Below are 12,347 nucleotides of genomic sequence, written 5' to 3'. Positions count from 1 at the left end.
TCTCCAAATGGTTTTCATCTGGACGGGCAAGGCCCCCGCCCCCCAGGACCCGAGAGTCCGGGCTGGGGCAGTCAGAAGGAGATGCCAGAGAGCAGGGCAGGGCTCTTTGCAGCTCCCCTCTGCATCCCCCATGTGGAGGGGTCCTAGCCTTGCCTGCCCGCGGCCCCTGCACTAGCTAAACTGCAGAGCCTGGGAGCCAGGACCCGGGCCCAGCTCTACCCCTGCCCCTGCTGTGACCTTGTTCAGTCTCCTTCCCTCCCAGACTGACTCCTCGGCTCCCATCTGGAGTCTGGAACGAAGGGGTTGGGCGGGATGTGGAAGGCTCCTGCCAGCTCGGACATTTATTATTTCAGGGTCCCTCAGCCTCTCGCTGTTTTCCTTCCTGCGCTGCTGGAGCCCGTGACTGGCTGTGGGCCCCCTCAGTTGGGCCCCTGCAGATGTCTCCCCAGCCAGGGAAGCTGCTCAGCCTCACCAGCTGCCCCTTGCAGGGTGGTGGGAAGTGGGGAGGAAGAGGGGTTGCAGGAAGGGAGCCGCACCTTCAACGTAAGCTGAGTCCTCTGCAAACCCCAAGTTTCCTGGCTGGGATTTTTCTCGGGAGACTGCTAGGCAGCGATGAGCTAAGAGAGCAAGAACTCTGCCGGACCGATCGCCTTAGATTCCCGTCTGACTCCTGGCCCCAAGCCCTGAATTCCACCCAACTCTGCAGACAGCCTGGCCTGCCCTCCCTGGATAGAGGAGCCAAAGGTCCCCTGCCTCCCATTCTCTAGTTCCTTTATTGGCCTGGATGAATCCCCTCCCTGCGCCCAACTGGATACCAATCACTGATCCCATAAACCCCAGTCCTACCCAGCTCTGCAATTTCCTCAACATGCCAGGCTCTTGCCAGCCGCCAAGCCTTTGCTCATGCTGTTCCCGCTGCCTGGACAGTCCCTCCCCCATCCCACCTTGTAGACACTTAGTCTTCCCAGACTCTGCTTAGGTCACCACCTCCCTACCTCAAGAGAACTGGCCCCCCCAGAACCCATCCCTCCTGCCTTTATGCTTCCCTGTGCCCACGTCAGCCTTTTATCGGGGCATTTGTGGCCCTTTTGTACCACATGTCTGACCTCCCTCTGGGGCTGAAGACCCAAAGGGCAGGGATTGGCTCATTTGCCTTTGCATCCACAACACCCAGCGCAGGGCCCAGGACTTGAGTAGCCACAAACATCTGTGGAATGAATAACTGAGTGAATGAATGGATGAATATTAGCAAGGCCCTATGCGAACACAGAAAAAGCAGCAAGGGCTCAGGACTCCAGCTTTCACATCACACTGTTTTGAGGTCCAAATTCTCTTCCCGGTAGTCTTAGCTGGGTGACCTGGAGCAAGTGACTTAGCTTCTCAGAGTCTCTATTTCTCCATCTGTCAAATGGGATAATAACAGCATCTATCTCACAGGACTGAATGCAGTCAGGCATTTCAGCCCGTAGCCCAGTGCCCTGCGTATAGGGAGGGGGGCAGGCTAGCTCTCCTGCCCAGCAAACATCTCTGTATTCCCAGGCCCTGAGATCCACACCCCCAGGCTGCCAGGGGAATCACCTGGAACACTTCAAAAAGTAAGGATGCAGGGCGCCTGGGTGGCTCAGTCGTTAAGCATCTGCCTTCGGCTCAGGTCATGATCCCAGGGTCCTGGGCTCGAGCCCTACGTCGGGCTCCCTGCTTGGCGGGAAGCCTGCTTCTCCCTCTCCTACTCCCCCTGCTTGTGTTCCCTCTCTCGCTGTATCTCTGTGTCTCAAATAAACAAATAAAAAAATCTTAAAAAAAAAAAAAAAGTAAGGATGCCAGAGTCTCACTTCAGACCTGTTAAATCAGAGTCAGGCGTGACCCACGGAGTGAGAGGTCAAGCACTCCCAAGGGCTTTGAACTGCCAAGTTCAAATCCTGGCTTTGCCACTTACTGCTAGTAGAGCTGCCAGACACAGCAAATATAAACAGAGGACGTGCAGCTATATTTGAATTTCAGATCATCAATGAATCATTTTTTAGGATAAATACGTCCCAGATACCGCACGGGCATCCTGCATGTTATCTGACGACCCTGTTTACTAAGCTGTGCCTTCACTTCCTTGCGGGGATCACAGGGGTGAGATTCGGGAAACGCTTACAGCACTGCCTGCTGGGTTTGCTGTTCCTATTTTTATTGCTTTTAAAGCAACCCAGATGACACGGAAGAACCTTGCAAACATGACGCTAACTGAAAGAAGCCAGACCCAAAAGGCCACATATCGGAGGATTCCACTGACATGAAATATTCAGAATAGGCCAATCCAGAGGGACAGAGAGCGGCCAGGGGCTGGGGGAGGGGACAGTGGGGAGTGACTCCTAAGGAGCACGGCATTTCTTTTTGGGGTGAGGAGATGTTCTGGAGTAAGAGGTGGTGTCCGTACAGTACCGTGAATAAAGACCACGGACCTGCATGCTTTAAAATGGTTAAAATGGTGAATTTTATCTCACTTTTAAGAAATCTACCTAAAAGCAACCCTGGGGACTGTAACGTGTAGTCAGGACTGAGACTCATGGAGGCTCTCAATAAACGTTTGATGAAGAAATGAACGGGTGAGAGGCAGCAAAGAGCAGAGCTGAGGGAAGAACCTGCCTTGTCCAGAACGGGGCTCAGCTCTTCACTCTTGGACACCCGCAGGGGACACAAGAGTCCTCTTTTGGCTCTGGTGCCAGGATGGCCCAGACAATTTTAGCGCTCACTTGGAGTGGCTTCATCCCTGTTGCAATGACCTCGTTTTCCCTGTGTGGCTCCTGATCTCTTTAGCTAGCCCACGTGCAGGTGTAATTGTGTTTTTAGTAAAAGGAACTTTTATTTATTTATTTATTAAAGAATTTTTTATTTATTCGAGACAGAGATACAGAGAGAGAGAGAGAGCATGAGCAGGGGGAGAGGCAGAGGAAGAGGGAGAAGCAGACTCCCTGCTGAGCAGGGAGCCCGACCTGGGGCTCGATCCCAGGACTCTGGGGTCATGATCTGAGCCAAAGGCAGACGCTTAACCACCTGAGCCACCCAGGCGCCCCTAAAAGGGACTTTTAAAAAGTTAAGCGTCTGTTACGTGCCAGGGATATACTAGATGCTTTATATGTAATCCCCTTGAACGACCCCACAAGATAGTTATCATTGCCCATGATTTACAGATGGGGAGACTGAGACTCAGAAAGGTGAAGTCATTTGCCTGAGGTTACACAGCCAATGGGAATTCAAACCCAGGTTTGTCTGACGTCAGTCCCTGGACTCTCTCCATAGGCCTCAGCCACATTTCTGTATGCTGTGGGTTGTCCACCAGCTTTCCATGGGCATAAGTCCTTCTCCTTTCCAGACTGGGGCCTTGTCTTGTCATCTCCACGCCCTCAGAACCTACCTTTCTGCCTTTGCACACAGCCGTGTTCGGTAAGTTCAGCAATCTTATGTGGGCATGCCATAGCTTACCACAATCGTTTTCACCCTGACTGCTCAGCAGTCACCTGGGGAACTTCTGAACTGCTCAGTTGCCCAGGCCTCACCCCTGGGAGATTCTCATAAAGTGGGTCTGGGTGGAGCCTATGGCATCTGAAGTTCTTAAAAGCTCAGTCAAGGTCAAAAGCCAGCTGAGTTGGAGAGCATTTAGCAGCTGTTCCCAGGTCAGCCTCCCGTACCCTCCACAGTGAGGCCCACTCACTGACCCCAGTGAGGCCGTCACAATGTTCCCAGGACAGAGGGCGCCCAGGGCTCTGCCCCAGAGCCTGGGGAACTCACTGTTCCTCCATGGGCCTCACTGCCTCATGTGCTCTGGGCCCAGGCACTAGTCCCATTGAAAGAATCTTCTAGCAGGGCGCCTAGGTGGCTCAGTTGGTTGAGCCTCTGGCTCTTGGTTTCGGCTCAGGTCATGATCTCAGGGTCATGAGATCAAGCCTTGCGTTGGGCTCCATGCTCAGTGGGGAGTCTGCTTAAGGTTCTCTCTCTCCCTTTCCCTCTGTCCCTCCCCCTGCTCGCTCACTCTCTCTCTAACAAATAAATAAAAATCTTAAAAAAAAAAAAAAGGGATCTTCTAGCAACAACATCTGTCTGAGGACTAGACTACCAAACTGCCTTTGGGAAAAGCATTTTCCTTCTGCCATGCCCTGAAGTTCCAGTTTCCGTCCTCAAACCTGCTCGCTTCACGTCAGTGGCCCAAAACAGCTGAATGTCAGGCAAGGAAGTGAACACTGAAGACTGAAATTTAGAGAGGGGAGAAGACTCTACAAGGCTGGGCCTGGGGCGGACGCTCCGGGAAGACCCTCTGCCCTTGTACAGAGGCAGGTATGGGAAGAGGCTGGGTTCAGCCGGGGCTGCGTTCTAAGGCCATCCTGGAAAACCCTCTTGGCACAGGTCCCCAGCCATCATCCCCCGTCTCTGCTCCCCATCCCAGGAGAACTCATCGGCCCGCTGCTCAAATCAGTCCAGGCCAGTGTAGAGGGGAAGCCAGCACTGGCCCTGCTCATAACCTGTTCTTCAACCACCTCCATTATGTCTGCCATTTTCCTATTTTGCCTCTGGACAGCTAGGCAGCGTCTGACTGAGCCGAGCATGGCTCCCTCCTCGAAACATTCCTCTCCTGGCTTCCGGGGCACTGTACCCTCTTGAGTTCCCTCCTTCCCCACTGGCAGCTCCTTCTCAGCCTCCTTCATTAGCTACTCTTCCCCTCCTAATCTCTCAGCCCTGGAGCTCCCCAGAGCTTGGACCTGGGGCTCTCTTCATTCCTCTCCCTGGGTGATCTCCTCCATTCCCTCAGCCTTCAACACCAACCAATGCAATGTAAGCACATGTGGTCCATGGACCGCCTGCATGAGCATCTCCTGGGGTGCTGGTTAAAATGCAGATTCCCAGACACCCCCATGGTTGCTGGCAAACCGGCCAAGGACATGTGCCACTCTTTGCCAGTCTGGTGTCTGAATCTCCTTTCTCCATCTGCGAAATTACTTGCGGTGCAAGTCTTGGCAGAGCTTGCCTCCTGCAAAAGCTGAGTCTAAATTCTTGCTGTTCCAGACTCCCTTGCAGCTCCAGGTGTGTGAGTGAGGCTCGGCCGAGCAGGCACTCACTGCAGACTCTGAGTCAGGAGCAGAGAGTGGAGGATCCGCTCTCATGCTGGTGGCGACAGCAATGAAGGAGCCCAGTCTCCAAGGACAGTGGCAGTAACAAGCTGTGGCATTTAGCGCATGGCAGCACTGTCCTCGCCAAACTGGCTCAGTGGAGTGATTTTGGCTGAGATCCTGCCTGCCACCTCAGCCCAGCTCTTCAGCTTCCCAGAAATTCTGTGCCCTACTGAATATTCCCTTTCAGTGAACTCCTTTTTTGTGTGAAGCGGCTCAGGTTGGTTTCTGTTGCTTGCAATAAGAGGCCTAAAAAAGATACAGCTGCTGAATTAGACGCTCTGCGAGTGATATCTTACACAGACCCAAGTTTGATACCCACTATCTCAACTCTGACAACTCTCCAATGTGTATCTCCAGCCCACTCCTTTCATCTCCAGACTCATATATCCAAAACAAACAAACAAACTCAGATATCCAAACGCCTTCTTGACATCTCCACTTGGATGTCTCAAAGACCTATAAGATTGTACAAACAGGATTCTTGACTTTCCCCCAAACCTGTCTCTCTCCCAGATTTCCCCTTCCTAGGAAAGGGTAAATGACACTCTTCCTTAGGAATCTGGGGACCGTTCTTGACCACCCCCCCACCACATACTCTATCAACAAGTCTTGACGTTACCACTTATAAAATACTTCTAAAATCTGTCCACTTCTCTCCTCCACCAATCACGGCCCTAGCCACACTTCTAACATCTCTTCCATGAACAGCTGCAACTGCGTCCTTGAGTTTTCTCCTGCTCCCTCTGATCTGATCTCCACACGGCAGCTGATATGATCTTTCTAGAACAGAAATTGGATCATGCTGCTTGCCTGCAAAATAGATAAAATCCAAACCTGCTACCAGGGCCTACAAGCTTGAATATGATCTAGCCCCTGCCTGCCTTCCCAAACTCAGCTGGTCCTGCTCTTCCATCTGCTCATCACTAAGCTTCTGCCCCTCTGGCCTCCTTTCAGTAGCACAGATACTTTAGGTTCTTTACTGCCTGAGGGCCTTTGCTTAAGCTGTTCCCTTGATCCGGAGCACCCTCACACCATTATTCTCTATTAATGCTCCTTTTTAGTTTTCTTCTTTTATTTATTCGTTATTCAACCAATATTTTTTGAGCACCTACTATGGTGTTATGGTAAATACCAGGGGTACAGTGCTGAGATTCGATTCTATTCTCATGGAGGTCAAAATGTAGTGAGAAATCAGATTTTAATAACATCATTCAGATAAATACAAAATAGACCTATGATGTGTGCTGCAAAGGGGAGAGATACAGTGCTATTAGGGAGCACTGAGCTAGAATAAAAGCAGAGAAACAAATTAGGAGGCCACTGTAGTGCACCAGGGGAGAGGTGATGGTGGTCTGGACCAGGGTCGGGATGTAGAGAAGTGGGTAGCCTGCGGAGATGTTTATAGAACTGGTGACCCTTGGTGATGAAGGATGTGTGTGGAGGTACAAGGTTTCTGGCTGGTGTTAACAGAATAGAGGGAGGTATAACTCATGGAGAAGGGATACTAGAAGGGCCAGCCTGTGGAGGAAGTCATGAGTGTGGTTTGGACATGTTGAGATTTCTAAGTGAAACCGCCAAGTGAGCAGCTGAACACGAGGGTCTGGGCTGGATATACCAATGTGTGAGTGAGTCACTTAAAGAAGAGAGAGAGCCGAAGCCATGGGTGTTGATGAGATTGCTCAGGGAGGGGCTAGCATGCAAAGAAATGAGGACCCAGGACCAAACCCCAAGGAAGGCCTTGACCAGGAGGATGAGCCTTCATGCCCCTTATCACAACATTCAATTACTTACTTGTTAATCTGTCTACTAGCTGTCTTGCCCAGAAGACTTGTAAGCACAACAGAGCAAGGCCTGTATTTCTTTTAATAAGCAGTGTGTCCACCCAGTGCATAATACAGGCCCTGGCACTGAGCAGTCCCAAAGGCCCCATGCTGGCTGTGTGGCCCTCAGCAGGACTGGCCTCATCCATTCCTTGGACAACATGATTGGGTTCACTGGTCCCCAGTGTCCAGCAAAAAGCCGAAGTGACGAATTGGCAGTCACAGCCTTCCAAGTCATGATACACCCTCTAGCTCTCCATCTTTTTTTTTTTTTTTTAAGCAGGCTCCACACCCAACACAGCCCAACTCAGGACCTGAACTCACAACCCTGAGATCAAGACCCAAGCTGAGATCAAGAGCTGGATGCCCAACTGACTGAGCCCACCCAGACGCCCCTAGCTCTCCATCTTTTTAATTCCACTAAACCTGAGCTTTCCAAACAGGGTTCCATCTACACCTGGATAACCAAGTAGGCAGAAAGCAGGATGAGCACCGTGCCTCTCCCTGGATCTTAGAATGTGCCAAACAAAGCACAATTGCCATGGATGTGTAGGGGGCAGGGACTTTCCAGGCTCTGCCCCTCTTCTCTGAGAAGCGTTCCCTCCCACAGCACAGGTCTCTGTAGCTACATGAAACCAGGGGTGGAAACCCATTTTCTAGAACCAATCCAGAAGCTGAGCCAGGCCATCAACCTCTCCGCCAGGAACCGGGAAGTGGGACACAAAGACCAGCTTGGTTACCTTCAGACACGAGACCAGTGAGGTCACGGGAATGTGGGGGCTGAAGCCGCCTTCTTCCCCAGAAGATTGTATGATACCTTCTGGGGCCTGTGTGATGACAAGTGAGCAAAAGCACTGTTCAGATGTGCAGAAAGAAGCACAGGGGAGGGAGTCAGAATGATGAAGCAGCTGCCTTTGTTCGTGACGACTTCCCAGCCTTCAAGTGAGGCCCTGGTGTGGTCTACTATTACTTGCCACGCTTCGGTCCCAGGAGGCACCTCTAATTCCTTAAAACAAGTTTCCCTTCAACATAAACAGCTTGAGAGGGCTTATGTTTCTTGCAAACAATCTCGAAGATTACATAATCTTTATTATTTTTTTGTAAAACAAATAAAGACAAATGATGAAGCAGAATATAAGTCATAAGAGTATTACCAACAAAATTCTTTCTAAAGCAAGATTCAGAAAAAAAAAAAAAAAAAGCAAGGGGCGCCTGGGTGGCTCAGTCGATAGGTGTCTGCCTTCGGCTCAGGTCATGATCCCAGGGTCCTGGGATCGAGCACTGTGTCGGGCTCCCTGCTCAGCGGGGAGCCTGCTTCTCCCTCTCCCACTCCCCCTGCTTGTGTTCCCTCTCTCACTGTCTCTCTCTCTCTGTCAAAAAATGAATAAAATCTTAAAAAAAAAAAAAATTAAAAAAAAAAAAGCAAAACCACAAAGGAAACGAAAAATCTGACTCCAATAAAATATGAGCTATGTAATACAGGACATGATACTAATCGAGGTAAACATTCCTCCTAACCACCACCCCCTTACGATAACGTATTGGGAAACACACATTTCCACAGCAATTACCTCTGGGGAGAGTATAAGGGTTGTGAGGCATGATCAGAGGTGACTTTTGCCTTTTCTTTTATGTTTTTATATGTTTTAATTATAAATGATTATGTCCTTATAACACTATATGTTAACTATATTGGGATTAAAATTTAAAACTTAATAAAAAATTATCATGTCCTTTGTGCAATTAAAACTTCATTAACCTTCAAATAAATATATGAGACACAAGCCTTGGAAGATCTCCTATTTGTGGAAGGCTGCTTTATCTAAGATCTAGTAGGAGATATAAGTTCACTAGTAGTTTGAGATGCACAATACAGCATGAATTCTCAGCACTGGTCAAAGTGGCTTACTTGGTTACTGAATATGCTCTCTTCCCACCAGTCTCCAAATTCACTCACTTACCCTCTCCACTGAATAATGGAGTTCTTCCATTTTTCAAGACCCATCTGGAAGTCACCTTCTCCAGGAAGCTCTCCCTGACTGCACCAGTCCTCACTATTCTCACACTCCCCCACCCCAGTGGCCTCTTATGGCACCTTTTGTACTTTTCTCTAGGCACTCAGGACAGACTCCTGGGATTCCTACTTATCTCCCTAAGATAGGCCACATCTCCCCAACCAGCCAGCAAACCAGAGCAGCATCTCTGTGTCCTTGGTGCTTAGCCCAGAAATGGCATGGAGAACTGGATAGAGAATACATTTAGAGTCAGACAGACCCACTATGGGACACTAGGTGGCTGCCTTAACCTTCTTGGGCCCATTTTCACCTGTGTTCTTGTGAATACCAGTAAGATGATGACTGGAAAGGGGCCCCGAACAGGAAAGAGGTGGTTGACAGAATGATTACTTGTCTTAATATTCCCTCACATTTGTATACTGTTTCACAATTAAAAACAAAAAACTTTCACAACCTAGAGGGGACAGCAAGGAGGGATTATTAGACCCATTTTAAGGGTGGAGTAACTGAGGTTCAGAGAAGTTACATAGGGAGAACAGGTATTTGCACTTTAGAAGGAAACAGAATAGGACCAGGGGTTAGAATATTTGGGTGGCAATGCCAATTCCTCTATTACCCAGAGGTAGGAGCTTGAAAAAGTCTCTTGTACTCTCTGGACATCAGTTTCTCCAACTTAAATAAGAGTTTCTAGGTGATCTCTATCTTAAACCGTTGCTCAATGCTGACATTCTAGTTTTCACCTGCCCAGAGTCCTTCCTAGTAGGACTGCAAAAAAGGGCTACAAGTCCCAGGACAGAGTCTCTAGTTACTCCCAGGAAACCAGCGGGGACTGGAAGACTTGCTTTAAGAATCTGTTGCCTTTTAATTCAGCCAAATGGAGCTTCAAGCCTGGGGGTGGGTTAGTCATGCCCAGAATGGGGGTGGGGGTGGAGTGGGGGAGCTGGGGAGTAGGGGGTCCGCGGATGCCAGCACCAAACTGCACGTAAATAGAAACATGAATGCAAAATCAAACAGGAAACCTCAGGAAAGTCCAATCCAAAGGTCAGATTCTAACTTTTCGGACACTGAAATGCTGAAGAGAAAAGCTGTGTTTGGGTGCTCCAGGCTTTCTGCTGTAAAAACAAACCCTCACTCGCATGCACCAAACCAAAGTCCTGAAGGCCAACGAGGCCGGATTTTTGTCTGGCCTGAACTGGCGCAAAGCTGAGCCCTGACCAGAGTCTACGACAGCCTCCAGACCCGTTCCAAGGGCTCCCCCTGCTACTCGCCCCCACCCCCTCCGCTCGTTCCCCAGCACACACAAGTGCTAACACACACCAGCCCGGCAAGGCCAGATGCAGAGGCACAAATGGGCATTTCTGTCCCTGGAGAAAGGTTCATAGTCCAGTCCCTTCTCCTGCTCCTGCTCTAACATTTTAATGAACAACCTGGAGAGGAGGGTGAACTGTGAAAGGCCTAAGGATGCCAGCGGCACTGAACTCTTCCAGGTCACGAAATGTGAGGCTATGAAGACAACCCTCAGGAAGCACCCTCCCGTCAGGATGACAGTTTCCCTGTGAACCTCCCAGAAACACAGAATCCACATTCATAGGCGGTGGACTCCAAGTTACTGGTTCTGCCCGAGGAAAGAAGCCAAAAGGTCATCGGCTGCTTCTTATTTTAATGAAAGCCTGTAACCCTACTATGTGCAATGCCCTAGGCTAGGCTCTGTGAGAGAAATGGGGACACAAGAGACCCGGTCACTGTCTAAAAAGGTCCATCAATTAACCTGATAATCATCCCATTTATCAAGATGCATGCTTTACACTCACTGACATATAATACCATAGCCCTGTGAGGTAAACATTATTATCCCATTTTATAGATGCCAAAAGTGAGGCTCAAACAGATCAGGTCACATACCCAAGCTCACACGGCTGGCAAACTGCAGGGCCAGAATCTGAACACAGCTCTGCCTCTCGCAAAGTCAATGCTCTTTCCACAATCCTCTATCACCCCTAGAGAGAGATGCACACAGACTCTGGGATGGGGGTTCAGCCTGCCAGGGAGAGGCGGAGAAGGAGATACTCCTCAAGACACTGGCCCAGGGTATTATGAACTATTGAGCTTTGTATGTGCCACACAGTAGGCGCTGAATACTCTTATGGTGAAGGATGGAAGATGAGAGCTCCTGCTGAAGTCCAAAATGCCACCCAATTCGGGGCATCCTCTGAAAGGGGGATGCACAACCACATTATTCTCCCTTGGCCCAAAGCCACAGGGTGTCTGTCCTAGAACAGTCCCCGCAGAGGAGGCCCGGCAGAGTGCAGCAGGTCGGGAGAAGAGGAATGAACTCCAGCACAGACGGGAATGGGGTGGGGCAGCCTGCAAGGGCGAAAGAAAAGGCCTGGGACGCGTTGCTGGGAAAGACAAAGAGAAAAGGGGAGGGGAGGGGAGACTACAAACTTGCCAACAGCCTGGCCAAGGTGAACCCCGGCTCCTGGCGCCTTCTCATTCGCATTCATTCCACAAGCGCCGGCCAAATCTCAGAACCAGCAGCCAGGGGGAGGGGGCCTCCCTGCAGCCGGGAAGAAGTTAAGTTCAGGACCTAGGCGGGAAGGCCTGTTTTCCAGGAGAGGAGTGACTTGTGGAGCAAACTTGTGGGGCTCCGAAGATGAAAACCCAAACAGATGCAGTGAGGCGCTGAACAAACACGAATGCGACGGGTCGGGTCAACAAGAGCACTGGGGTTACGACCCCGACCTGTGAAGTCCGTCATCGAGATGACCTCAAGGCCACCCGCACAAAAAGTCCCTCGGGCCCTCCCCGGGACTCGACAGTGAGGACGCCGAAGTTTGAGATGCACTCGGTTCTCACAGATCTAGAGAGGAGTCAGGTTTCTGGGGCGCGGTAAGGGCCATCGCAGCTCCGGTCACGCCCGTAAAGGTCAAGGAGAAGCCCTGCCGGGACCCCCGACCCCTCCCGCCTCGGCCTCCTCACCTCCTCCCGCGCCAGGGCCGCCCCCCGGCACCGGGGCATCTTGGCGGCAAAGGCGGCGGCCCCGGCCGGGGAGCTGAGGTCCTCCGCGGTGACGGCCAGGAACTCGGCGACGCTGAGCTGCTCGGGCATGGCGGGCGCGGGGCAGGGGCGCCGGGACTGCCGGAGCGGGGCGCGGGGGGCGCTCGCTGCACGGAGCTGGGCCGCCCTCACAGCCCGCCGAGCGCCGTCGGGGCCTCCGCACGCCCCGCCCCCTCCGCGCCGCCCCGCCCCTGGCCTTCCAGCCTCTTGGCTCCCCCTCCACCCACCACCTTAGCCTGGACAGCCCGGCCCAGGCCCCTCGCCGGGCTCCCCAGCCCCACCCCCAGGCCTCCCAGCCCGAG

The 12,347-nt window shown here is 51.4% G+C and overlaps 1 protein-coding gene across 1 annotated transcript in view; it reads right to left on the bottom strand.

The window, feature by feature from the left end:
• ASAP3 (ArfGAP with SH3 domain, ankyrin repeat and PH domain 3) overlaps positions 1-12,126 on the bottom strand; it is a 48,377-nt gene extending 36,251 nt beyond the window's left edge. Inside the window, 1 exon segment of the mRNA XM_032391428.1 lies at positions 11,968-12,126. Within this exon segment, the coding sequence (XP_032247319.1) occupies positions 11,968-12,096 (129 nt within the window). The 5' untranslated portion in view covers positions 12,097-12,126.
• Between the last annotated feature and the right edge of the window lie 221 nt (positions 12,127-12,347).

The sequence above is a fragment of the Phoca vitulina genome, unplaced genomic scaffold (genome assembly GCF_004348235.1).
Source record: "Phoca vitulina isolate PV1807 unplaced genomic scaffold, GSC_HSeal_1.0 scaffold2, whole genome shotgun sequence".
In the NCBI taxonomy this organism is placed as follows: domain Eukaryota; kingdom Metazoa; phylum Chordata; class Mammalia; order Carnivora; family Phocidae; genus Phoca; species Phoca vitulina.
Note: the sequence above shows the minus strand (reverse complement) of the source record. Positions and strands in the feature narration are given on the sequence as shown.